Source organism: Paroedura picta, unplaced genomic scaffold (genome assembly GCF_049243985.1).
Source record: "Paroedura picta isolate Pp20150507F unplaced genomic scaffold, Ppicta_v3.0 Ppicta_v3_sca21, whole genome shotgun sequence".
Classification (NCBI taxonomy): domain Eukaryota; kingdom Metazoa; phylum Chordata; class Lepidosauria; order Squamata; family Gekkonidae; genus Paroedura; species Paroedura picta.
Window position 1 is genome coordinate 2,472,912 of NW_027518618.1, and position 27,389 is coordinate 2,500,300.

The 27,389-nt window shown below is 54.2% G+C and overlaps 1 protein-coding gene across 2 annotated transcripts; it reads right to left on the bottom strand.

Annotated features, from left to right (window-relative positions):
* Positions 1 to 5: 5 nt before the first annotated feature.
* LOC143828319 (transmembrane protein 87A-like) lies at positions 6 to 27,389 on the bottom strand. Of its 2 annotated transcripts, none has more exons than XM_077318666.1 (20): positions 27,235 to 27,389; positions 22,077 to 22,143; positions 19,837 to 19,928; positions 17,975 to 18,085; positions 17,149 to 17,217; positions 16,262 to 16,462; positions 15,846 to 15,933; positions 14,083 to 14,147; positions 12,700 to 12,883; positions 11,946 to 12,045; positions 10,744 to 10,837; positions 10,127 to 10,197; positions 8,849 to 8,955; positions 8,113 to 8,171; positions 6,644 to 6,747; positions 4,972 to 5,051; positions 4,234 to 4,292; positions 2,493 to 2,545; positions 2,113 to 2,143; positions 6 to 1,580 (listed from the first exon to the last, which is right to left on the bottom strand). In XM_077318666.1, the coding sequence occupies exons 1-20, from the start codon at positions 27,376 to 27,378 to the stop codon at positions 1,539 to 1,541; spliced, it is 1,821 nt and encodes a 606-aa protein (XP_077174781.1). In that variant the 5' UTR covers positions 27,379 to 27,389; the 3' UTR covers positions 6 to 1,538. The 2 variants fall into 2 exon arrangements, with proteins under 2 accessions (XP_077174781.1, XP_077174780.1); XM_077318665.1 differs by lacking the exon at positions 10,127 to 10,197 and adding an exon at positions 10,574 to 10,647.

Sequence of the window (27,389 nt, forward strand, 5' to 3'; positions counted from 1 at the left end):
GTGTGTAATTTTCTCTTTTCTTTTTAAAATTTTTACTGTGCAACACACACACACACACAGGTTTTCCTCCCCAAGAGAAGACATTATGTACAATTGCAAAATAAATAAAGGTTACCGAAGAAGAAATCTGATTTTTCTCTTGTCCTCCTCCTCCCCTCCCCATCAATTATCTAGGTCACCTCAGAGGCATCATGCTGGGACAGAGAGAAAGTACCCAAGTGTGAAAACAGGCCTGTAAGTGTGGAGGTCCGGGGGGGGGGGGGGGGGAGCTGTTTCCAAAGCAACTCAGACCTCTGGGAGATTTCAGGCCATGGCTCTGATCAAACATGTGATTTCGTTTTTAAAACAATTAAAGAAAAGTGTGAAAGGAAACAGAGCTAACTCTGAGAAGGGGTCTCTCTTCTGACTGAAGAAGCAGGAGAGAGTCAGAGATTGCAGGCTTAGAGCAGAAAAATGTGGGGAAAAGGATTCCCCCCCTCGTCTGACATTACTCCCCCCACAGGTGGAGGGGAGGAGGAATGTTCTGCTGCCCCACGAAAAACCCGCTCCAAGGTAACAGGCTGCGGCATTTGGTTGCACGTAAGAACCCCTCTCCCCCCCCCTCTAGCAGCCACATCCAGCCAAGCACCAAAGGCCAGCAGCTGTCCATTTTCACAGCCGAGCTTCTCTGCAAGACCCCCCCTCCCCTCATCCCAGTATGAGAAACAGTTTCTGGGGGGCTTGGAAGGGATCGCCGTCATGGGGACTCCAACCCAGAACCGTCCCCTTCCTGAGTACCTGCCCGGATGTGCTGCAGAAAGCAACAAATCTGTTCCTGTTTGCAGCGAGGGACTGGGCCTCTGTCCCCGGCGAAGGTTTGCTGGCTGCCCGGTGATCATCTCTGCCACGCAGCCGGGTGTCTGCCCCTCTCCGAAAGGCCCCAAACCCCTCCGTCTAGCCCTGGCTGGACCTCCTGCAACCCCCGAAGGCCTACCTGAAACGTCCGTCACAATCAAATACGCATTTTCATACACCCCTTTGGTGATGGCCGACTAACAAGGCTTGGAAAGTGGAGAGAGAGAAACGACTCCTCTGCGGACCCCACGGGCCCCAATTCCAACCGGGGAGTCTCTTGTGCAACTGATTCTTTCCTGTGCCGAATGCGGAGGAGGCAGGATGACGGGAAGGAGGCGCGGCAAAACCACCCTCGTGTCAACAGCTGGGAAGACGCTCGTTCCAAATGCAGTCGGGGAGAAGGCAGGTGGGGCGTCGGATCTCCCGCCCTCCTCTCCGGGGGGCACGGCCATTTCAGAATTCGTCCTGTGGCCGATGGGGGGCCGAGCAGCACCCCCTGTTCGACGAAAGCCCCGAAACTTCAGTCAGAAACGCAAACGGTAATAAAATAATCTTCTTAACAATATACAAATATATATATATGTGTGTGTGTGTGTGTATATATATATATCTATATATATCTATGCGTGTGTAAAAAGGAACAGAGAGACCATCTGTGAGTCCTCATCGGCACAAAATTCAACAGGGAGAGAGCCGCCTTGACTTCATTCCATCTTGGACATTTCGAACTTCGTGGTTACGATTTCCTAAAAAAAGGGGAGGGGGGAGGAGACAAACAATGAAGTCTTAAAGCAGCCTTTTCCCACTTGCTTTCCATTGAGAAACCCCTGAAACATTTTTCAGGCTTCGAGAACCCCCAGAGGAGTAGGGCTGGAAGCACAGCTGTGGTCGCCCCCCCCCCCAGGGCCCCTCCAGGCCCATCCTTGGGGTCCATGTGTGTTTAGTGTCACCACTTAGACACCCTTGGGTGGAGACTCCATTGGGAAGTCTGCACAGATGGTCAGTCAGGTGGTACAAACTGTCAACCGCGAGCCTCTTCCCTCATTGGCTGAGCTCTCGTGACATCACAGCAGCCAGAGAACAAGAAGGGTCCCACAGCCTGTTTTGCCGTGCTAGTTGGAGGAGGTGGGAAAAAGGCCCCGGCGGAGGGTTAGCAGAAGGACGGTGGTAGGAATGTGATGGACCATAGATCCTTGGGGATGGAGAGGCCCACCCCAGCTGGAAGGAGGGCAGAGTAAACCACTGGGAAGAAAGAAGCGGGGTTAAAAGCTGGCTCACCTCGTCAGAGTCCAACAAAGGGGGCAGCACACTAGAAAAAGGAAGAAGAAGAGAGTTGCAAATATGAATCGAACGCCTCCCTCTGGCTCAAGGCTTAGTTATCTCTACGGCTGGCCATAGAGATAACTAAGATTGCTAACAAAGCTCCCCAATTCTCGTTCGCTGGCAGGGGCTCATGGGAATTGTAGTCCATGTAGTCCATGGACATCTGGAGGGCCACAGTTTGACCACTCCTGGTCTATTCTATTCCTAGATCACGCGTAATACTGACAGGTTATGAACTGGTATATTTCTATTCTTTTAGGACAGGGGAATTCGATCAGGCGGAGGGAAGAGGAGAGTAATGAGAATTAAATGAGAATTAAAAACAAAACACCTACACATCGGCCATGGAGGAGGGGATATTTTCCTCAACCCATTTCAAGTCTTCGTCCTGCCAAGGGAGAAAAGAGGAAGACAAGGTGAAACCCAGAAATGAGAGCTGACTTGGTGATAATGTTTTTGGAAAGCAAACTATGTGGAATGAAAGGAAAAGCATTGAGGTTTTGGCACCTGTTGGAAGACACGCCCTCTAGGCAGCCTGGACTGGAGGCCAGAGGGTGAGAGGGCGCCCTCCAGGATGCCCCCCAGCCCCCAATGCAAGCTGGCCAGCTGCTCAGGATGGCGTGACCAGCTGCCTCAGCACTCCCTTGCCAATGCGGTGGAAGGTAGTGTGTGTCTGTGGGGAAATAGCACCAAAGGCGACTGCTGACACTCTAGGATCTCTATGGGCTTCTTGACAGACTGTGGGGATTCCTAGAGCATCACCCTGAAAGGGAGAGGCTCAGCGGAAAAGCCTCTGCTTGGCATGCAGAAGGTCCCAGGTTCAATCCCCAACGTCTCCAGTGAAAAGGAGCAGGCTGTAGGTGATGCTATGTCCAAGTGCAGCAAATTTTTGGATATCAAATTTCAAAACTTAGTAGTGGTCACGTGATGCGCAGAAACAAAGATTGTCCAGTGCAAAAGTTACACTGACGAAAAAAAACCTGGAGCCCAATGCTGGCTGCCCCGTTTGAATTTCCTCCTGTCTTTTAATGCTCGTCAACAGGTAGAAGACTTGCCAGAACGTCCCCCAGTTCTCTAACGCTCTCAGAAAAGGGTTTCTTCAGCGACAAGTCTTCCTTCTATAGCAGCTCTCAAAAGGAACTGCAGTCCAGTGCAAATCATCCTCTCTTTGAAGCCAATGACTGAAGTTTCAATAAATAGAAAATTGTGTTATAAATTGTTGCTTGGTGGTTATGATGTTGTATTGAAACTTGTGTGTTATAGATGAGAATTATAACGTTCCATGTAAAATTACATAATGTTCCATGTAAACCACCCAGAGCTGTAAAGAACGGGCGGTATAAAAATCCAAACAAGCAAACAAACAAATGAATAAATAAATGTTGGAACACAAGGTGGAAGGCTACGGATCGTGGCCAAAAGGAGCCCTTGCCACTGAAGAAATCCTCTTCTGAAAGCGTTTACAAAACTAGGGGGACGCTCTGGCAAGTCTCCGACTTGTTGACTAGCATTAAGGGACAGGAAGAAATTCTAATGGTGCAGCGTTGGGTTCCAGTTGGGTTCAAGTGAAGGCACTTCCAGGTTGGCCCATAATTTCTCCCCTTTTCCCCTGCCACATCTGAGAGCACATGAGCCCCCAAGTACCTGGAGGAATCACCCTTCAGCAGCTGACCTTTTGCCCAATTCCATTTCCGTAGTAGAGGTTCCCACCCTTCACCCCTGCCTCCGATTATTTGAGTTCTTGAGAAGAAATCAAGCTGCATTCTAGTCTGATGCGAGGGAGATTTTTACCAAAAATCCAGCAAGGGAAGCCATCTAGAAACAACCCCCTGAGCATGGTACCCAAATCCAAATTGCCTTCCCCTACCCTGGCTGCTTTGTGATGTAAAATTACACAATGGAAGGATATCCCTTTTAAATCTTGGACATATATGGAATGCGCAGGGTGTTTTGCAATGCATTTCTAACCCCCACCGCCACAAGAATGACGGATCCTGGCCAGGAAGTTTACAATCTTGAGTTTAGGCAAGGGGACATGCTGGGGTGAACAGCGGATACGTGTGTGGAGGGTCTTACCACACGACTCCCCCTGAGGATCCCGTTGGCTTCAGGCTTCGTGCCTCGCATCTTCATCCCTGAAGGAGGAAAAACCCGAAAATAAAGGAGGCCTAAAGCAGCCGCCTCTGATACTGAGAGGGAATTATCTTTGCTTGTGCTTACTGGGCGGGGCAGATTGGCCACCCAAAATGGCAGCCTCAAGAGGTGGGGCCAAAGGCAACATGGCTGCTTCCGGAGGTGGAGCTAGAATACTTCCCTCCAGACACTTCCTGGGAAGGAGGTAACCTTGAAAGGGGATGGGGATCATCCCTAGGGTTGGGTGCTTCGGCCGCCGAAGCACCCAACCCTATCACCCACTGACGAAGGAGAACACAGATCATACCGGGTCTTCTCCAGTGGAAAGCTCTTCCCTTTGGGATGCCAGCCAGATACAAGCCCTCCCAACCCACTCTCTGTAATACTTGTTGTCCTCGTGGACACCACGGTGCGGAGCCCTGACCCAGGCTCTTAACCGCTTCAGGATTTCGGAGGGACATGCCTGTTGCTCAAGGAGCAGGTGGGCTTTGCTGCAGTCCCTCCCTGGGCCCTTCGAGAACCAACCGAAGCACATTACCAAAGCAGTCAGCTGTCCCAAGAAGGGAGACCCACTAACGCCCCTGGCCTGTCCCCACCCCACACGTCATGCCCCAAGATCCAGAGAGGTGCTGGTGCTGCCTCAACCCGCTGGTGCTGCCTGGCCAGTTCGGCCCAACGTACCAAAAGCCTTGTTGACCATCTGCTCATCTTCCTCGTCTTCCGGCTCGCTGCCTTCGTCCACCAAAGGCATAAAGGCGTATCTGTGGGGAAAGTCGGACAGCTGAACCTCAGGAGGCACGAGAGTTTCTTTGTTCCCACCCACGGCCGGGAGCATGAAGAATTCCCAGTTAACCACCACAAAGCAAATAAGAGTGGAAGAGGCCTGGCAGCTGGAGGGGAGGGGAGGGGAGGGGTGGTGGCTCAGTGGCAGAGCCTCTGCTGGGCATGCAGAAGGTTGCAAGTTCAATCCCCGGCAGCACCTCCAGTTAAAAGGACCAGGCAAGGGGGGATGGGAAAGGCCTCTGCCAGAGACCCTGGAGAGCGGCTGCCGGTCTGAGCAGACAAGGCTGCCTTTGGGGGGCAATGGCCTCATTTGGTGCCAGGCAGCTTCATGAGCTCATGCAGACGGAGACCACTGCTCAGCCCAATAGCTGGAGATACCAATTTTATTTACGGTCATAGACCAACCAGTAGGAAGCATAAGATTACAGATATAAAATCAATCACGAATGGATAAAAACTCAGAAATAAGAACAATTGTATATGGATCCAGTGTAAGGAGGAATGGGAAGGCGACTGTAAGCCGCTTTGGGCCTCCTTCGGGTAGGGAAAAGCGGCATATAAGAACCAACTCTTCTTCTTCTTCTAAATGTATTAGGGATTATAGCGTTGGTCCAGCTCTGCCTTATTTTTGTAGCTACCCAAGCAAATTTAGCAATAGTCTTCGTTAGGCCTTTATTTGTGCCTGACAGTAGTAGCTTAAGACGCTGTTTCCTCAGACCTCTGGGGCATTCTGCAAGCAACGAGGCCGGTGAGTCTGTGCGGAGGTGGCGATAGAGTCCGCATTCAAATAGGACATTTTCAGCTGTCTCCATTTGACCTTCGCCACAGACACACTTGCGTGCTTCTATCGGTAGCCCCTTTCCTTCCAGAAAAGTGGAAGAGAGCAGAGTGAACGGAGAAGAGCTTCTTTGTTCTAGCTAGAGATAAATAAGAACCTCTTGTGGCACAGAGTGTGGCAGCTGTCTGAAAGCTTTGCCCATGAGGCTGGGAGTTCGATCCCAGCAGCCGGCTCAAGGTTGACTCAGCCTTCCATCCTTCTGAGGTCGGTAAAATGAGGACCCAGCTTGCTGCTGGGGGGTAAACGGTAATGACTGGGGAAGGCACTGGCAAACCACCCCGTATTGAGTCTGCCATGAAAACGCTAGAGGGCATCACCCCAAGGGTCAGACATGACTCGGTGCTTGCACAGGGGATACCTTTACCTTTAGAGATAAATGTTGTACCTTCTGCATTAAAAGTGCAGCTCCACAACAGACCCTCTGTGAGGTAGGTGGGGCTGAGAGAGCTCTAAGAGAACTTACACACTTTACTACTGAACTCTCTTGCTTCCTTCGGCTGAAAACAGAGCGGTAGATTTTTGCTGTCTTCCACCGAGCTGGACCCTTCTCTTAACCTGCAGTTCCAACTAGCTTTCGGGACCTGGAGCCAGGGGATCTCCCCCAGTCCAACTGCCCGAGACCCTTCCGTGGGCAGAAGAGCTGCTCAGCTACTAAGCACAGGGGGGCGCACCGATCCAGGGCCCTGTCGCTTGCAGAACCAGCTGCCGAGGCCTGCCGGGAGTCTGCTGTACCTTTGGTTGTTGGCCGAGGGTCTCCAGAGGAACATGATAACCAAGAGGATGATGGAGAAGAGGAACCTCCAGAAAGCGTCGTCTATCCAGAGCTCCCGCCAGTCCTGGCCAGCCGGAAAAGAGAAAGGAGGGTTAGCGGACAGGGACCCCCCCCAAAAAAAAAGGGTTTAATGCCCCCTCCACCTTTTGAGTGATGGCCTGGGGGTAAAGGAAATGACGGCAGCCTTCTGACTGATCATACAGTTCTGCATATTGGCTTGACTGTTTCTGACCCCAGTTCTTATCAAGAGAGCAGCATGTTCCCCCCCCCCACCAGATCACAGCTTCCCCAGGAGTCGGAGGAGGGAGCGTTTTGAGCAGGGCCAGAAGGCATGAGGAAGCCATGAAGGGTGGGCTGGGATTGAGGCCAGGCAGTTCCTGGAGGTCTGGCGTAACGGCTGTAGGGTGTTCCCAGGAGGTGGGGAGTTAGAGACCTCAGGCTCATCCTGCAAGGGCATCACCTTTCCCAGCCTCCAAGGAAAGGGTATTTAACGCTATGTGATCCTAGTGCCCTCTGTGCAGATCTGCGAACTGCTCTTTCTTTGCTACAGCAAATAAATATTTAAAAGGCTTTCCTCTCAGTGTGATCAGATTCGGAGCACTGCACTGGACAAAAGAACCCTGAGTGGGCCGCTTGGCTACCACAAGCTGTGCGGACCTCCTGTGGGTCTCCCCTGCAGGCACACACAGGAAACATCCGGGGAATAAGATATTTTTACTGGACAGAATAATCTGTATGTTCACAAAATGGAAACTCTATTTACTGACATTAGTCTTTAAAAAAAAAAAAGACAAAGTTTAGACTGCAGCCTCCAACCAGTTTTGAGTCTTTGCACACCTTTGGAATTCGGGCTCAGGGTGCTGGGCCCATTCACAAAATGGCTGCCGCAGGAGGCGGAGCCAGCAGCAAAATGTCAGAGAGCTAGGTTATATATAACTCCAGTAATAACTCTTCCAGCGTTTCAGGCAGATACCTTTTTATTATTCTTACAATATTATTATTAAATTTATATACTGCCCTCCCAGATGGCTCAGGGCAGTGTACAGCACAGTAATTAACAATACAAAAATTTATACTTATGATTAATCTCATTAAAATACTCTAATATCACATTAATAGTTAAAACACTTAGAACCATAATTACCAATTGTCCAGTCCTTGGTACTGGCTGATTTCAGATGTTCCCGTTGGGCACAACCAATCAGAAGCCCTGCTGGGCAAAAGCTTAACCTAGCCCCACCCACTTTCTGAAAGCGTGTGGCCGGCGCCAGGAAGGGCATTGGCCAGTGCCAAGGTGTCTGTGGGCTCCCTGTTGGGGACCCATGTTGGGCTCAGACTGTCTCTCACACATTATTATTATTAAATTTATATCCCGCCTTCCCCCGGAGGCTCGAAGCTGCTGCCCCTCGAAGCCGATGTGTCTACTCACCGACTGGCATGTGGCGAGCCGGAACGTCTTGGTGGTCCAGATGATGAAGATGATGGATGCTGGGGAGAAAAAGCGTCTCTACCTTTAGCAGCGAAACGTCCTACGTAGCCGTTTTAGGCTCCTGAATAAAATACTGAGCTACCACCCAGGACTCCGAGTCTGCCTTTCCGAGTTTGCCACAAAACATGATAAACACAAAACCACGATGGCTAAGGGAATCTTTAAGTCACGGGGAGTCAACCTGTGGTCTTCCAGATGTTCATGAACTACAATTCCCATGAGCCCCTGCCAGCAAACGCTGGCAGGGGCTCATGGGAATTGTAGTTCATGAACATCTGGAAGACCACAGGTTGACTACCCCTGCTGATGCCATGGGAATTGTAGTTCATGAACATCTGGAAGACCACAGGTTGACTACCCCTGCTGATGCCATGGGAATTGTAGTTCATGAACATCTGGAAGACCACAGGTTGACTACCCCTGCTGATGCCATGGGAATTGTAGTTCATGAACATCTGGAAGGCCACAGGTTGACTACCCCTGCTGATGCCAGATATTCTTTAAATGGCCTTTTCCAAGAACAGCCTTCCCACACCAGGCAGGGCTAATTAGCCGCCCACCCCCAGTCTCTGCTGAGGACAGGAGAGGCGTGGAAACAATCCCTCTGCATCTGGCTCCTTAAGGAAGAATCATAGAATCATAGAAAGGGCAGCCTCCCCTCCCCTCCCCGCCTCACCGATGACTGCGAAGATGAGGGTGTTGGTGAAGTGTCTGTAGAGGGAGAGCTTCACCAGGTTCCGGCGGAGTTTCAGCAACTTCATGGTCTGGACGAGGCTTATCAGGATGTGGCCACGGTTAAGGAAGGGGGTGTCCAAAGAAAGGCAGGGCTGTGTGTGTGGGTCGGGGGGGGGGCATACCTCAACCCTCCCCCCCCACCCCCTCTGTACACACCTCCCTCCAAGGTTAGTCAAGGCAACTGGGGAAAGAGAGCCAGCCCTGAGTCAGTTTGACTCCCAAGCTAGGAGGGGGGGGGGCTCAAACAGCACGCTGGGGAGCACCAGGGGTCCTGGGATTCCCCCACCCTATCGAGCAGAGGTGCACTCTGATGCGAACACATGGAAAGGCCTGACCCTCTTTGGACCCCAGGGGCCCATCCCAGACAGACGCCTGCTCAGGCGGGCAGAGACTCTCCAGCCATGTGTGGCTTTAAAGGACAAAACCAACCGCTGGAGCTGGGCTCAGGGATGGACGTTTCCTTCAGCACTAAAAGTTCAGTCCCCTCCAGAGAGCCAGTTTGGTGTCGTGGTTGGGAGTACGAACTTCTAATCTGGCATGCCAGGTTCGATTCTGCGCTCCCCCACATGCAGCCAGCTGGGTGACCTTGGGCTCACCACGGCACTGATAAAACTGTTCTGACCAAGCAGTGATATCAGGGCTCTCTCAGCCTCACCCACCCCACAGGGTGTCTGTTGTGGGGAGAGGAAAGGGAAGGCGACTGTAAGCCGCTCTGAGCCTCCTTCGGGTAGGGAAAAGCGGCATATAAGAACCAACTCTTCTTCTTCTTCTTCTGATTTCAAAAGAATTTACAATATTTTCAAGAGCCCCTAAAAGTATGGGGGGGGGGGATCCTACGGATCTAGGCTTGTGTGCTTCCGCCTCCGAAGCGGCCGTTCATGTCTGACCCTTGGAATAGCAGGGAAGTCGGCCCTATGTGTCAAAAGCAGCTCCCACCACAGTCTTTCAAGAAGTTGCCCGCCCAGTCTTGGGGCAAAAGCCCAGGGATCCCTCCTCCCAGTCTCCCGGCCTGTGCCTGCAGGGGACTGCACCTAGCCCCATTCCCAGAACGCCCTTCATCCGGGCATCTGGCACGAAGGCAAATGAAGGTAAAGGGCTCTAAACCCACAGAGAAGGGGATTGAAAAAGAACAACTGGGGGGGGGGGTGAAGTTGGGGGGGGGTCATGCAGGCAAAACACGCGGTACGGCCCCGCCACGGCCGGCCAGCTGCAGAAGGATATCCACCAGCAGAGGGCAGAGTCAAGCATAGCCAGGGGGATGGCAGCGAGCAACACCAAGTCGTCCTGAGCCTGGGAGAAAAGGAGAGAGAGGAGAGAGAGAGAGAGAGAGAAAAAAGCAGTAAGGGGGGTGAGAAAGGGGGACGGGGGAGGCACAGACAACGATGCATGCAGCAAGGTGAAGACAGAGGCTTGCGGATAGTTACTCGCCTGTGGCGAGCAGAAAGCCACGGCCAGGCGATCGTGCAAATTTCACTGAGGCGGTACAGGCTGGGGCCTGTGTGGACAGACTGGTTAGCGGAGATCCCCCTGGTTTGACAGCCTCTGTCGGCTTGTTCCACAAGGCCAGGGTCCACGCACGTCCCACCCCCTAAAATAACAAGGGCCAAGGGGGCCCCGAAGGGAGTGAAATCCGGATCCCTCCCACCTCCCGCCCCTCGAAAAGGATATCCACCAGACGATGCAGGAATCCACAAAGGCCAGGAAAATTTCGCAGATTAGAGCGGTCGAGTTAGTTTGCTCCTGGGGTGGGGGCACAATCAGAGACTGAGGGAGCCGAACCCCGGGCCCAGCTACCCAAGGGGCCCCCACCCCACCCTCCCCTGCGTCCCTTCTTACCGATTTCACCCGCAGGACGCCCTCGATGATGGAGAACAGCAGGTACATCAGGCCGACGCCCACCACCCGGTTCAAAAGAGCACCCAGACGGGGCCTGGAGGGGGGGGGGGGCAAGCGGGGGAAAGAGAATACATTTAGAAACAGAGCTGGAACGGGACCCTAAGCGTCTTCTAATCCAACCCGGGTGGTCTAGAAATTTAATAATAATGATGATGACGCAGAAAAATCCCTTTCTGCTCTCCCAGGGACCCCTGCTTGATGCCCAAAGAAAGGCAAGAAAACTCCAGGAACCTGGGGCCCGGAGGAAAATTCTTTCCTGATGTCAAAGTGGCCCTCGGCATCCCCCTGGGTATAGGAGAAAGGGCCACGAGAGCCAAGCACCGGTTCACCCTTTCCTGGCTCCCCCCTCTCAATTACGCCTTTATTCACACATCTCCTGTTTTTATCCCCCTGTTGGGACTCAAACATGGCTTACAACATCTGTCTCGCAACAACCCTGCGGAGAGCTAGTGATGGGCCCAAGGTCACCCACCCAGACTGCTTCTGTGGCAGAAGAGGGGATTCAAACCCAGATCCTGATCCATCGTTCTGTCCACAAGAATCCTAGAGTTGCAAGGGTACCCAGGATGATCTCGTCCAACCCCCTCCACAATGCAGGAACTCACAACTCACTACACACCACACTGTCCCTGTAAGGGGGGGGGGTTAGAGTGTCAGACTAGGGTAGAGGGAGCACGCACGATCTGTAGCATCTGTGATTTGACAGCGCATGAAGAATACCCTACAGGGGGACGTCGAGGTAGATGTGTAATTGCCACATTGAGATTAAGAACCTCCTTGGATTGTTCAAATACTCTCCCCCAGTGTCCGAACTGGCTCCGCTGGAGTTTCTGTCCCTTTGAGCACACGTCCTCCGTAACAGTTAGCCAGTTAGGACCATCTCTCTCCTCTCTTATCCCTCTTTGTCCCTCTTTCTCAAAGCTGCGTTCCCCTTCGCGTATTTAGAAGTATCCCTCTCCTCTCTTCTTTATATAGTTAAACTCTGCTGACCCTCCCTTGGGGAAAGTGTGACCCAGACCATGAAAGAGACTTCGCTTGGCTCCAGGGGCAGGGGGTGTGTGGGCAGAGGAGCAACCTTTGCCGTCTCCCCCAGGCCCAAGCTCTCCCCCTCCCCCTCCCCTCCCTGCTTGGTGGGCACTCACTTGACGATGCCGTATCCCAAGCTGGCGATGATGACCAAGACCCGGGCCAGCATCCTCTTCACGGCACACAGGATCTCCGCAAAGATCACCGCCCCTTGGACTGGGAAATGTTGTCCGGAGCAGAGGAAGAGAAGGTTATTGGGCTGCTGAGCAAAAACTTCTGCAGAACACACGGAGTCACGCAATCAGCCACGACAATTTCTAGGTAGCGGCCTGTCCCTTCCCCCTTTAAAGGCCGGTGTGGAGGAAGGCCTGTCCATGCAGGGAGCTGTTTTCTAGGAGCATCAGGGGGGGAGGGGGTGACGGACTGCTGGCACAACAAATTGAGGAAATTCACACAGCCTGAGTCCCTCAGTGGCTGTTAGTCACGGCGGCTAAATGGAGCCTCCAGCTTCTGAAGCAGCATACCCCAGAAAATGAGATACTCATGGGGGAGGCACTGTTCCCTTTGTGCCTCGCTTCCCGAATTCCTGAACATCTGGGAAGCCCGGTGAGGAGGGGGGAATCCCCAACTCCGGATTCTGGCCGAGTGCGGTGGGCACAACCACGAAATGCCACGAAATGGCAGCCCCAGTGGACCTTCCACCCCCCAGCTGGGGGCACGGCATTGGGGACCCCCGGGGCTAAGCGATCACGCAGCGATCTGTTTTTAAGGCTTGAGTTTTTCAGACATCCGGGGATCGATAGCACGAATCCAGCCGCCTTAACCATGAGCTCCAGGGCTGGTGTGGTAGGGACGCGGCTCGTGACTCACCCGACACCCCGTGCGTCTGGATGCTCTGGAACTCGGCGTAGAAGACGGCCTTCTCCAGCATGCCCAGGAAGATGACGCCGCCGATCCAGAACTGGATGCGCAGGATATCTCGCCAGTAGCAAGCCAGGAGGACGAGCCAAAGGACGCCGTAAAGGACATAGACGATGCACATCACCATGTAGAACTGCCGGGGGACGGAGGGAGGAAAGGGCTGAGGCCAGGCGACCAGGAGGGACGTCATCCCAGCGCCAGGCCGAGCTCGGTTGGAGAGTCACACCCCCGGCCGGCTAACTTCAGCGGCGGAAAGAGAGCGAGGCCCGTGCCGGTTTCAACCTCTCTCCCCAACTTATTTATTCACTTCTGGGATTTATCCTCCACCTTCTTCTCTTGCTGCGAGGCAAGGCAGATTGCAGAGAATAAATGCAAGCAATTGACGGAGCAGGACCTCCAGAGGCAGTGGAATCTCTGCCTACGAGGAGAGGGTGAGGGAGGTGGGGGTATGCCACGTGGAGAAGAGGAGGGCAACGGGGGACAGCAGAGCTGGACTTCACTACACAAGACACGTCAAAGAGGGGAGCAGCTTGTTTGCTGCAGCTGTAGAGAGCAGGACAAGGAGCAGCGGGTTAAAATGACAGGAAAGGGGGTCTCACTTAAATATTAGGAGGCATTTTGTGATGGGGAGGGCTGTTCGCAGATCGAATAGGCTGCCTCATTAAGAGGCCCCCCTGGAAGTTTTTCAAAGGATGGCCTGTATTTATACCCTGCTTTTCACTGCTCGATGGAGTCTCAAAGTGGCTTCCCATCGCCTTCCCTTCCTCTCCCCACAACAGACTCCGTGTGAGGCAAGTGGGACAGAGAGAGCTCTGAGAGAACTGGGAGTGACCCAGGTTCACCCAGCTGGCTGTATGAGGTGGAGGAGAGAACTGAACCCAGCTCTCCGGATTAGAGGCAGCTGCTCTTAACCACTAAGCTAAGCTGGAGGAGCCTGTGGGAGATTTTTAAGTCCCAGATAAGACTGGGAAGGGGGTGGGGTGGGGGGTGGGCTGGACTGGATGGCCTTTGGCAATCTCTTCCAGCCCTGTGTGATTCTGATAGGTTTGTGTGTTTCGGGTCCAATCTGGAGGGGAATCTACCAGTTTCCATGTCCCTCAGCAGGTCGAGGGCGACCACACGGGGCGTTCTTTGGAGGTTCACCCTCCAGAAAGTGGGAGGGAGCTGGACTGGGGGAGGAGCAGATCGGAGGTCCCGGGTGGGCTGTGGGACTAACGGCAAAGCTTGGATAGCAGAGCGCAGTCTGTTCCACCATTCTGGGGGGGGGGCACCCTTACTGCACAGTACAGCACCCCCTCCCCACCGCCAGACAGCTCTCCTTCCGCCACTCACCACCATGAGGGGCCACTCCGAAGCGGAAATGTAGAGATGTTCCGGGTGTTTCATCTCCACGTCGACTGCAAGAAGAAGTAGAAGAAGAAGAAGGAGTAAGCAGCCTCCATGGGACAGGCTTTTTGGCCACTCAACCCAGCAGAAGAAGGGGGAATTCTTAGAATCATAGTCAGAAGGGACCTCCGGGGTCATCTAGTCCAACCCCCTGCAGAATGCAGGAAACTCACAACTACCTGCCCACCCACAGGGACCTAATTCCATGCCTAGATGATGCCCCCCCCCAAAGAAACCCAGAGTACCCCCGCAGTCGGGCCTGGAAGGAGCGATTGGCATTTTCCTGGGTGTGCAAGAAAAGGTCACCAGAGCCAAGCCCCACCACAATCCCTTCCTGCCCACCCACTCCCCACCTGCCTACGCGTTCACAGAACTGGCATTTCTGTCTGCTTTAAAAACCCCAAAGAAGGGGAACCCACCACCTCCCGAGGAAGCCTGTTCCACTGAGGAGCCGCTCTGACTGTCAGGAACTTCTTCCGGATGTTTAGATAGAATTTCTTTTGAATTAATTTCAACCCACTGGTTTTGGTCCCCCCCTCTGGAGCAACAGAAAAGCACTCTGCTCCATCTTCTACATGACAGCCCCTCAAGTATTTGAAGATGGTGATCCTATCCCCTCTTAGTCGCCTTCTCTCCAGACTAAACAGACCAAGCTCCCCCAACCTTTCCTCTTAGGACTTGGTCTCCACCCCCCCTTGTCAATCCTGCTGATTCCAGCTGCTTCTTCCTACCCTTTCAGCAACAGCTGCAGCCGGGATTTTTGAGCGGATGACTCCCCAACAAGCCCCCGCTCACTTCCAAAGGGACAGGCTTCCTAGTGATGTGGGCCCAGCCCCGAGCTACAGAATTCCTCCGATGCCCCTCAAAGAGGAGAACCCCGGACAGGAAGGCAGACCAACTGGACCAACCGAGGTCCCCAGGCCTCACTGGGCAGTGGGATTTGGCCCTCCGGTCCTCTATTTTCTTTGCAGCTGACGTATTCTGCCATGAAGGTTTCCAAACCTCATGATGTGGCGGCCCAGGGAGAGCCAAGGGGAGGGCCCAGGAATTCCAAGCACCCGCCCCCTGCCTTTCCTTGGGGCGTCTCTGGGGAGAGAACACAAATCGGGGACTCCCTCTGGCAGCAGGTTCAAGCCCCCACCTTTTATGGGCTGCTTTCGGCCTTCCCTCCTCCCACGGTGCATTTCATTTCTTCTCTGCAGCTCAGAAGGCTGATTCAAAAGGGGGTGGGGGAAGCAGCCCGGTTGTCCAGCTGGACTCTGCCCGCCCACCAATGGCCCTCTGAGTCAAGAGAGGCGTTTCCCAATGGAGGGGGCTTGGCAGGTGCTCGTGGGACGTCCATAGTTCGAATCCCACGTGTGGCACCAGAGAGCTGTGGTTGGCTTAGCTGTGATTTTACGCGTAAGAGCTTTAGCTATCGTTACCTCTTTTATGATGTATCTTTATTTGTTTATTGATTTGTTAATTGGTGGTGCATGGCCCCAAGAGGGACAGTATGATGGGAGGGAGGAAAGAAAGAAAGAAAGGAACCCTCTTTGTTTGCAAGAGGAGAGGCGAATGAGAAGATAACCGGGCCTACTCCACAAGGCTGTTGGGAAGAGAATACCATGGTGTGCCTGCAATGGCCCAAGCTGCATTCTGCACTGGATGCTAGGGCCGAGTGTCATTTGGAGGCTGGGGGGGGGAGGGGGGTGTCCAGCCCAACTTACATTTGAGGTTCCAAGTCGGGGAGTTGCCTTCGACCTTGAGGATGAAGACGTACGGCCCGTCGTCCCACGTCGTCGTCAGTGCTGACAGCTGGGGGCAGGAAAACCCCCCCCCAACTTATTCCACCTGAGCATCGGGGCCTCTGACAACCACCAGTGGCCGCCACCCCCCTCCAACCACCCCACTCTCTCTACCCCAAACCAGCCCTGGCTTCCTCCAAACAGACAATATCGCTCTTTCCCCTGGATTCCAGGTGAGAATTGTCTCTCGGGGGGAGAGGCTGCCGCTGAGAACTTCCACCCAGGGGGCAAACAGGGGCCTCGCAGGACACACGGGGGATCCCGGCGCCCCCTGCGCACCCATCCTCCCATCCCCATCTCCACTGGTCGGTGACAGAGAGGCCACAGGCAGCCCCCACCTCTTTTTTGTCCTTCCTCGGAGGGTCGTTTTTCTGCCCATCGGCTTTTGTCGCCTCCGCCACGGGATGGATCTCTGCCTGGGCCGCTCCCGCCTCCTTCGCCGGGCTGGCCTCTGGCACGGATTCGGGCTTCTGATCGGGGGGAGCACCCTGGGCTTTCAGCGGCTCGGGGGCTTCCCTCTTCGTCTTGCCGGGCGGGCCCTGGAAGCAAAATGCTGAAAATTGGCACGGACCCCGAGGCCGGGCACTCTGGCTCCCCGGAAGAGGAGGCCCGACTCAGTGAGCCACGGCTGGCCCACCCCTCCGGCCGTCCCGCCACCTGCTTTTTAATGAAAAGAACTTTAGGGCAGGGGCAGTCAGCCTGTGGTCCTCCAGATGTCCATGGACTACAATTCCCATGAGCCCCTGCCAGCATTCGCTGGCAGGGGCTCATGGGAATTGTAGTCCATGGACATCTGGAGGGCCACAGGTTGACAAACCCCTGCTTTAGGGGACGGGTCAGTCTCCGATGTCTCCACGAGGGAAACCCACTGAGCGGGACTCGGCAATTACGGGGCGGGTCTTGGAGTGAGGGGAACACATGCAGGGGTGGGATGAAGCCCAGGACTCCCCCGCCAACAAGGCTGGGACTCAGCCCTGCTCCTGGGCCCCTGTGTCCCTCTCTCCGGACAGGGCCTGCTAGGAACCCTCCCTGCAAGGGGTGGGCACTGCTCTGTTGCGAGCAAAATCGGGGGTGCGGACAGATCCAAAAGGCAGCCGGGGGAAAGAGAGAAGAAAAGGCTTTTGAAATTTTCCTGGCTGTCTGGAGAGCCAGTTAGGCCACCCCTGACTGGATCGAGCTGCCCCCCGCCCCCCCTCTGACCCATTTTCGGGGCGCCGCAACTGACCGAACTGGGAATTTGCAATTCTTTGGGCAGCTCCAGCTTCTGGGGTGGGGGGAGCACCCAGGAGTGCAGCTGGAAGAAAAAGGAGGAAGAAGACATTGGCGACAGACTGGTTTTCTTCTCTCGCCTCCCCCCAATTCCCACCTCCCCGCTAGGAGATGAGCCTTCGCCCCTGCCGGAATCCAGCCCTTCCTGCCCACCTCTTTCCCTTTGGGGCCAAAGCAAACCCCTTTCCTTTCCCCTTCAATGTGCTTACGCTCGCTCTCCGAACCTGACCCAAGTGGCTATCCCATTCCTACTTTTATCCTCACAACAACCTGACAAGGTAGGAAACAGCTTGCGAGCTGAACAGGGATTTGGACCTGGGGTTCCTGGTGAAAGTCAGACAATCCCTAATCATCCACCCCTATGCTGAATCGTATTACAGTAAAATGCTTCTCTAGTTTCCACCTGGACTAACTGCCGTCCTCATAGTGGTGCCGTTCCAACTTGCCCTGTTCCTCCTCCTCCCCAAATCGGACAGGTGCATACTTCTTTGTGGGCTACTCCACAACACCCCCTCCCCTCCTTTCACCCTCGCTGCCAAATGCTTCCCCCACTCCATATTCATTCAGTTATTTATACTTGGATTTATATGTATTGCCTTTTGCCCCCAAACTTTCTGTCCCAGGATCTGTCTGTCTCATCGCCATCCCCACCAACCCACCCGAATTGGGGCCTCCTCCCTCCCTCCTAATTTCCCCTCCCCCCACCCAGCCGCTTGAATCTGGCGCTGTTCTTTGGAAACTTAATGCTCCGCCCCTTTCGCCCGCCATTTTGGATTTCCCACCTCGTTGAGACTGTGACAGGAAATGGTCCGGGACTGGTAGACGTACTGGCCGCCCCCCACGACACTGTCGGTGGATTTGTAATTGGCCAGGCAGCTGACCGCTTTCTTCTCCTGAAAAAAAGGAAAAGGGAGGGGGTCACTCAATATCGTTCCTGGTGGGACCGTGGCCTGAGCAAAGAGGCTGTCCTCACAATGCTCGATCCGAGTCCAGCAGCACCGAAGAGACCAACCGGAGTTTCATGGTGATAACTTTCAAGAGTTCGAGCTTCCTTTGTCGGGGAGGGCCCGTGGCTCAGTGGCAGAGCCTCTGCTTGGCATGCAGAATGTCCCACGTTCAATCCCCTGCATCTCCAGTTAAAGGGACCAGGCAGGAGGGGATGGGAAAGACCTTGGCCTGAGACCCTGGCTCAGTGGCAGAGCCTCTGCTTGGCAGGCAGAAGGTCCCTGGTTCAATCCCCGGCATCTCCAGTTGAAAAGGAAGAGGCAGGAGGTGAACTGTGAGACCTTGGAGAGCAGCTGCCAGCCTGAGCAGACAATCCTGACTCACATGGACTTGGGGTCTGATTTCATATCAGGCAGTTTCATGGGTTCAGATGCAAAATGAAGAGAGCTTCAATTTGGTTTTTAAGTGAACTTCAGGCTAATTTTTCTACGGGAGACCAACACGGGAGCCCTCTGAAACCACTGCAGCGCTGAAGCCCTTGAAGAGAAAGTTTTTGCTAAAGATTGTAACTCCCAGATAGCAGATAACATGCAAAATTGGTTCAGGGGAGTTGCCTGGCTGCTCTGAAGTGGCAGAGCAAAAGTTTAACTCCAGGGGCACCTCTAAGAGCAACTAAGTTTTACTCAGGGTAGGAGCTTTCGTGTGCCTGCAAACGAAATCAGAGAGCGAAGTCTGAGTCCGGGGGCACCTTGAAGACGAGCAAAGCTTAATTCTGGGCAGATGCTTTTGTACTCAGCCTAACAACTCAGCCTGACAGAGGACTTGAATAAGGGTGGAACTTTGAAGAATAAATAGTTTAACGTGGGCTCCAAAAGAGATATTTGGACACACTTTAGAAGAGCTCTGATATCACTATTCTCACAGAGCAGTAATCTCAGGGCTCTCTCAGCCTCCCCTCCCTCGCAGGGTGTCTGTTGTGGGGAGAGGAAGGGAAGGCGACAGGAAGCCGCTTTGAGACTCCTTTGGGTAGTGAAAAGTGGGGCATAAAACCCAAACCCTTCCTCTTCAAGAACAGGGCAGGGTGGCCGAGGCCTTCCCCTGGGGTTGTCTCCGGGCTCTGGGATTCAGAGGTTTAGTGCCTCTGAATGTGGAGGTTCCCCTCAGTTGCCATGGCTAATAGCTCTTGATAGATATATCCTCCATGAATCTACCTAACCCTCTTTTAACGCTGTTTGTTCCTGTAAACATTGTGACATCCTCTGACTTTGCAATCCACATTCTAGTCATGCTCTGTGTAAAGAAGCATCTTCTTTGGTCCATCCTGAACCTGCATCCCATCAGCTGCGCTGGGAGCCCTTGAGTTTGAGTCTTTTGGAAGAGAGAGAAGGATTTCTCTTAGCCTACTCACTCCACCCCGGGCGTGATTTGATAAACCTCTCTCACGTCCCCCCTCAGTCGTCTCTTTTTTAAAGTGACGAGTCCCACTCTCTCTGGCCTTTCCTTGTAGATAAATTTTCTCCAGATTTATCTGATGCAAAGGTAGACCACCCTTTGACTAAGAATTCTGTTCATCGTCTGGCAAGTGGGGTTCTGAAGACGTTTCCCCCTGGGGAGATGCGGCCCACCAGCAGGACTTTCCCGGATTCCTCTCCCGTCCGTCTCCCCCCGCCCCGCACAAAGACAAGCCGGGGGGGCTTACGTTTATGTAGACTTCGTCGTGGCACCGGGAGCTCCGCAGGTAGCAAGTGATGGTGAAGGTCCCCCCCTCTGAGCTGCACGTCTCGTTCAAAACTGCAAGGCCAAAGGAACGCAAAGCTGTGGAAATGCCCCCTCCCCAATTTCCCAGAAGTCTCGCTTCCGGCCGACCCAGCGGCTCCCAAGCCCCCGACAGCAGAACTCTTCTCCCAAACAAAACCGAAAGGGATCATGCCTTTTGCTGACGGAAAAGGCACGGGGCAGATCCCTTCACAGTGGGAAAATGCTCAGAGTGCTCCGCAAGGGATGGGAGTTGTGCGCTGCATCCATCAGCAGAACAAACAATTTATTTATTGGGGCTCAGGCAGCACCTCTTTTGCCTATGGGAGGCCTTCTCAACCAGGGTGGCGTGATCCCCTGCGGTTTCTTGACGGCCCTGGAAGAGTCTCCCAAATGGGTGGGGGTTCACTAATTTTTAATATGATTTTTACATTTGTTACAACATTTATCGGATGATATGACCATATGTGGTCATGTTGATTGGTCCCCCCCCCTCCCAAAATGGCCAATGAGGAGCCTGGAGGAGGTGGGAAGGGGAGGGGCCCCGGGTGGGCGTGTCCACCGCTCTGCTTCCCACCCATCTTCTGCACAGTCCTGCCACTCCTGGGGTTTCCGGAAGCCTGAAGATGGTTTCAGGGGCTTCTCAACAGTAGAAAAGTTGAGATAGGCTGGTTTAGTGTAACTATTTTACCAAAGGAAATATATTTTGAGATTATTATTATTAATAATTAAATGTCTATACCACCCTCCCAATACAGGCTCAGGGCAGTAGAGCAAAGTAGAGACAGAGTCCTAATCTAAGCAAGTTGGAGAGAAAGAGATACAGAAGCCATGTCTGCATCTTGCCCTCGGAGAGTCTTCAGAGAGAGAGACAAAGAAGACAATGAGAAGAAGAGTTGGTTCTTATATGCTGCTTTTCTCTCCCCGAAGGAGTCTCAAAGCGGCTGACAATCACCTTCCCTTCCTCTCCACACAACAGACACTCTGCGGGGTAGTGGGGCTGAGAGAGCCCTGAAAGAACTGCTCTGTGATAACAGCTCTAACAGAACTGTGAGTAGCCCAAGGTCACCCAGCTGCCTGTATGTGGAGGAGTGGGGAATCAAAGCCGGCTCTCCAGATTGGAGGCTGCTGCTCTTAATCATAACACCAGGGGCTGCAGTAGGCAGAGGAAAGAATTACACCAGAGTTTGTAACTTCTGCAAGCATCTCTCTTCCCCGCATGCCTCCTGTCTGGAAAGAGGTAAGCATGAAGAAGAGCATGAAGAGGCACAACGGCCATCCTCCTTTGAGGGCAGAGAATCATCCAGGTAAAAGGTAAAGGTATCCCCTGTGCAAGCACCGAGTCATGTCTGACCCTTGGGGTGATGCCCTCCAGCGTTTTCATGGCAGACTCAATACGGGGTGGTTTGCCAGTGCCTTCCCCAGTCATGACCGTTTACCCTCCAGCAAGCTGGGTACTCATTTTACCGACCTCGGAAGGATGGAAGGCTGAGTCAACCTTGAGCTGGCTGATGGGATCGAACTCCCAGCCACATGGGCAAAGCTTCAGACAGCATGTCTGCTGCCTTACTACTCTGTGCCACAAGAGGCTCTTAAGAGAATCATCCAAGTGAGGCGCGAAGAAGCACCTTGATGGCACCTGCTGCTCTGCAGAGACTAAGTCAGTGCATGGAATCATGCAGAGATCCAGCAGGCAGCCTCCGGGATCACAGGCGTCTCAGATTCTTTCATTACACACATATCCCCAGGCCACCACCTGCTAGGTAAGAACTCTTCAGTGGCACACAATGTAGTCTCTATTGCATAATGCGCTCTGGGAGAAACTTCAGCCCCTTTGGCTCTGTGGGTCCTGCACTGACTACCCCAATACCAGCACCAGCTGCACCCCCTCCGGCTCCAGGGTGGCCTTCTAGCAACAGCAGGTGACAGTTAACAACATAAGAGAAGCCATGTTGGATCAGGCCAGTGGCCCCTCCAGTCCAACACTCTGTGACGCCCAGTGGCCAAAACCTGGGGTCCCCAGGAGGTGCATCAGCAGGGCCAGGACTCCAAATTGATCAGCTCTTTGATCCTGGCTGCAGAAGAACCCCCCTTTTGCGGCCCCTCCCCCGCCCCCTCCAAGGAAGTCCCTTGATGGCCTCCCCAGCTGGCTCTTCTTTCCTGCAGCTCAGTGAAGCCACTTACATTTGAGGATGACTGCGGTCCTGTTAAACATCGTCTTGGGGAACACGAACAGGTGCTCGCTCGGGCCCTGGGGAGAGAAGAACAAAGGGAAGACTGCTGAAGAGGAACAAGCAGGGCCAGGGCCGGCCCCCGGGGAAGTTCCCCCTCTGGCTCAGAACGAGAGCAAACTGCAAATCTGTGAGCAGCCAGGCAAGGCGGGGCAGCCCAAAGGGTGCCAACCTCCAGGGCTGTATGCAGAAAAGAAGGAAGGGATTGAAGCGAAGGCAGGGAGCCCACCCATTCTTCCATACACAAAGCCCCCCCCCCCCACCTCCCCAGTTTGATCTCTGCATCTCGGCTCAAAAAGGATCTCGGACAACTCGGGACAAGATTTTGGCCTCTGCCTTCGGACTCTGGAGCGTCTCCGTTCAGCAAGAGGGTGCTTCGCATGTCTGGGTGAGGAAGCCTTGAGTTCGAATCACGTGTCAGACACTCTCACCAGGCGGGCCGTGGGTGCCTAAAGCCTTAGGAAGGGGAAATGGCGTCCCTCCCTCGCTCTCTGGAGGGGCCAGAAACAAAACCCAGGATTTGGTGTGGAGTCCCTGGGCCCAAACACTGCAGGTCTTTTGGCCATGTTTTCCTGTATCAAAGAGCTGGGAGTGGGGCTGAGAACAGGGCACGCTAATCCTGCTTATCCCAAACCTTCCCACCTACACACAGACACAACCAGTGATCCGCCCAATGCAAATCCCCCTGGTCTGATAGGAACACGCGTGAAACTGAATCAGAAGGCGACTGCGCAGACTGGCAGCTGCTCTCCAGGGTCTCAGGCCGAGGTCTTTCCCATCCCCTCCTGGCTGGTCTTTTTAACTGGAGATGCCGGGGATTGAACCTGGGACCTTCTGTGTCCCAAGCAGAGATTCCTCCTTAAAGCTACAGCCCCACTTCACCAGTCCCCAGGGTCTCAGCCACCCCCTCCTGCCCAGTCCTTTTAACTGGAGATGTCAGGGGTTGAACCTGGGACCCTCTGCATGTCTTCCACTGAGCCATGGCCCTACCCATCACAGCAACCTGGGCTCCTGCAGCACAGCCTGCATTTCTTCCTCCTCCTCCTGAGTAGGCCAGGGGAAAGCCAAGGCGCAGCAGAGGAAAAGACGGCCCCAACTCCGCCTTGCACTAACCAAGGAGTCCAGGAAGTGCGGTGTTTATTGAACGTCCTCATTAAGATAACGGTTTGCTGATTACCCAGGTAAATGAGTAACCCACAGTGAGGTTACACGGAGGAGTGTAAGAGTTTTGCCCAGATATAAAGGCGAGTCTGACCAAGGCACTGCCCCTCTCGGCCCTAAAACAGCACGCCAAAAATCCGGGAAGCCAAGGCCATCAGGAACCAGCAGGATCAGGATCTGTCCACACAGGTCTCAGGGACTGCTGCTTAGCAACCACAGGGCTGCTACCGCTGGGTTCCCATGGGGGGGGTGCCTCTCCAGCACAGCTGTTTACCCCACGGGAAACCCCCGGTTCTCTGCAAATTGCCCAGCGCAGTCCCCCATCCCTCCTGCCGGCACGGGGCCTTCCTTGCTCATTAATTACCACTATTTAGGTCATACCGCAGGTGATGAACACAGCCTCCGCGGATTCTCTGGATGGCTGGCGCTGCTTGCCCTGGGACGCCGGATCTGCACACATGGCTGCCAAGCGGATGGCCTCCAGACCCCCCTCAAAAACAACACCCCTGCCCGTGAAGAAGATTGCACCGGGAGCCCTGACTAACGACCAGGAACGGCAGACCGATCGCTGATGGGGCACGCTAGCAAGGGGGGAACTTCCCAGCAATTCGAGCAAAGTTAGACTGTGGCTATGCGGCTATCTGCACAGGAGGCCCTAAGTTTTCATTCATTCATTCATTCATTCATTCATTCATTCATTCATTCATTCATTCATTCATTCATTCATTCATTCATTCATTCATTCATATTAATTGCACTCCCAGACAAAGCCAGCTTGCCACAGTTCGCATAAGGACCCATAACTCATAATAAAATACAATAAAGGTAAAAGGTAAAGGTATCCCCTGTGCAAGCACCAGGTCATGTCTGACCCTTGGGGTGACGCCCTCCAGCGTTTTCATGGCAGACTCAACACAGGGTGGTTTGCCAGTGCCTTCCCCAGTCATGACCGTTTCCCCCCCAGCAAGCTGGGTACTCATTTTACCGACCTCGGAAGGATGGAAGGTGGAGTCAACCTTGAGCCGGCTGCTGGGATTGAACTCCCAGCCTCATGGGCAAAGCTTTCAGGCGGCTGCCTTACCACTCTGCGCCACAAGAGGCTCTTTGCGCCACAAGAGGCTCTTTAAAAATACAATAACTAGCAGCCAAATCCCATCTATTCCCTCCCTGCCCCCCAGTCCAGACCCAGCACACAACCGCCCCCCAGCCTCGGGAGAGGCCTCCCCTGCCTGCATGGTCTGGCATACGGAGGGCCACCAGGGGCCTCTAGCGGAGGGGGGGGGACCCAGATCTTCCTTAGCCCGGCCTCAACCAAACGCCAGAACTCCAGAACCCCTCCTACTCCCCCCCCCCAACCACCAAGAAGACGAAGCTTCCCTGCGCCAGACACAGGCCCCAAAGAGAAGTCATGTGTCCCTGTTTCCCCCACAGAAAGAGAGGAGCTGCCCGTACTGGGTGCAAAAATGGCTCTTCCCACCCCGAAGCTGATCCCCAAAGCGGCTGCCCCACTGTTCTTTTGGACTGGGTCCCCTAATGAAAGAGCAGCCAGGGGTCTAGTTGAGATAAAAGTTTTCGGCATCTCCAAAATCATTCCTCTCCTTCTCCCGCCGGCCCCATGATACCCCCTCCCAGTCTCCAGAACTCTGATCTCCCCATCCCTGCAGGTTTCAGCCCCCTCTAACGCCCGCCCCACCCAACCCTCCCTCCACAGACCAGACCTGCCCAGCAGTTAGAGAACTTTGCCCCGGGAAATCCCTCCTGGGAGACAAACCCTCTTCCCACCTGCAGGCAAAATCACTGGGGCTGCCCCAGACCGAGATGCCAAACCGGGGGTGCTGTGGGGGTCAACCAAGACAGTCTCTGTGCACTTATGGGAATCAACGCCCCACTTCATCAGGAAATGAAGGCTGAAGCTTCTCTATATGACTATTTTGTTTGTATTCACCAAACGCCCACAGGAACACACATGAAGCCGCCTTAAAGCAGATCAGGCTCCATGGAGGCCACTATTGTCTGCTCAGCCCGGCAGCTCCAAGGTCTCGAGGAGAGGACTCCATCTCACCTGCAGCCTGGTCCTTTCCAGTGGAGATGCTGGGGATTGAACCTGGGGCCTTCCGTATGACAAACAGCTATTCTGCCCCTGTCACAGTTCCTCCCCAGTCCCTTAAGATCAAGACTGTCTGCTCAGGTTGGGAGCAGCTCTGCAGGGTCTCAGGCAGGGGTATTTCATATCACCTCCTGCCTGGTCCTTTGGACCTGGAGATGCCAGGGATCGATCCAGGGACCTCCTGTGTGCCAAGCAGAGGCTCTGACATTGAGCCATGACCCCTCTCCGTGGCCTCAGGACTTTCCCTGCCGGGTCCTTTTAAGTGGAGATGCTATGGAGAAGGGGGGGGGGAGTTTTGAACCTGGGTCCTCCTGCATGCCGAGCAGAGGCTCTCCCGCTGAGCCAGAGGTCCTCTTCACAGCTCTGCAGGGTCTCAGGCAAAGTCTTTCCCATCACCCACTCCCTGGGCCCTTTCAGCTGGAGATGCTGGAGGTGGGACCTGAGCCGCGGCCTCTCCCCACCACGGAGACTGGCAAGGGCCTGTGAGTGCAGGAGGGAAGGAGGTCACATGCTGCAGGTGCCCACTTCCATCTCCGTGGGGAAGGCAGACAATGGAATATGCCTGCCCAGCCTTGGTTTAAGGCTCCAAGCACCAGAACCAGGTTAAGGATACCTGGATGCCTTAGCAGAGCACAACTGCTGCTGACACTGGTGCTGCAGGGTGTGCAAGCACCATGCGCCAGGGCCTTCACGCTTATCTGGCTTCTGGTCAGCAAGCATGCTCAATGAGAGATGCACATGCTCATTTACTGAGCATGCGTACTGCCCTGTTTTTGTTCTCACAGGACACAAGCTGCCGAAGTATGAAGACCCCCTAACAATCAGTGTGTGACAACCCCCTAAAGATAAGGCGTCGCAGGTGCCCGTAGCATGTGCTATACGTGCCACATGGTTAAACCGCTCCTGTGCACACTCCTGCCAATGTCTGCAGTAGGGAGATGGGGTGGAATTCTATGGCAGAAGCACCACCAAGAATGACATTTCACCTCTCTAAGGGTACACGGGGGAGCTCCTTTTACATTTCAAAGGCTCTTGCGCATGGACGCACCCCACGTCAACATCAGAGTGGGCAGAGGTGCTCAGAATCAGAGCTGGGTGAAGAAATCCGTCTGCATCAACACAATCTCTCTCGTGTTGTCCCGTGTTGGGAAAAGGCTTCGGCAGATTCCACGGAAAGCAAAAGCCACCAACAAGGAAACACTGGAGCGCATAAAGCCTGAACTTAGGTAGGAAGGGATGTTCCAGTGTTGGTCTCTTGGGGCCCTTCCTTGCTTCCCCAGGGAATTGCTGGCTGCCACTGTGGGATGACAGGGGCCTGTGCCCTGGCTTTAGGATGCTTAGGGCTGATCCTGCGTTGAGCAGGGGGTTGGACTAGATGGCCTGTGTGGCCCCTTCCAACTCTAGGATTCTGTGATTCTATGGTGGGTGAATTTCCTCCAGGCCAGGCTGGATTCTGGAGATTTGGGGGTGGTGATGCTGGGGGATATTTTTAACTATGCTGTGAACAGCTCAGAGCCCATTTTGGGAGAGGGGCGTTATAAAAGTATAATATGAATAAATACGAGCATAGCCAAAGAACAATTATTAATATACTAATTATTAATAATATATTAATAGTAATAACAAGGATTATCATCACCAATCAAGGGTGACGAGGCTGCTATGAGGAAGGCTGCCGCTCCCCCTCCCCCAAAACTTTTCTCTCTCTGGGCAGACCTGGGGCGGAGGGGACCCTGCCTGGGGGGGGAGACCCCCGCACCAGAAGGCCCCTCCCCCTCCGCATGCCCCGCCCCCTCCCGAGAAGGCCCCGCCCCCTCCCCGGCCATGCCCCGCCCAGACTCACGTTGACCTCGAGGTGCCAGCGGCCGGGCTCGGACCCTGCCCCGCCGGCCCCGCCCGGCCCCAGCCCGGCCGCCAAGGCCAGCAGCAGCCCCAGCCGCGGAGCCCCCGCGCCGCCCGCCCGCCAGCGCCGCCATCCCGCCGCCATCCTCTTCCGGA

Bases quoted from the DNA above. Each gene is read 5' to 3' on its own strand.
- LOC143828319 (XM_077318665.1), bottom strand. From the start codon at position 27,378: ATGGCGGCGGGATGGCGGCGCTGGCGGGCGGGCGGCGCGGGGGCTCCG. The intron at 17,218-17,974 runs GTGGGAAATCCA...TTTTTCTTCCAG, and splicing joins CCTGTCACAGTCTCAACGAG to CTGCACTCCTGGGTGCTCCC. The intron at 12,884-14,082 runs GTGAGTGGCGGA...GTCCCCCGGCAG, and splicing joins CGGAGTGGCCCCTCATGGTG to TTCTACATGGTGATGTGCAT.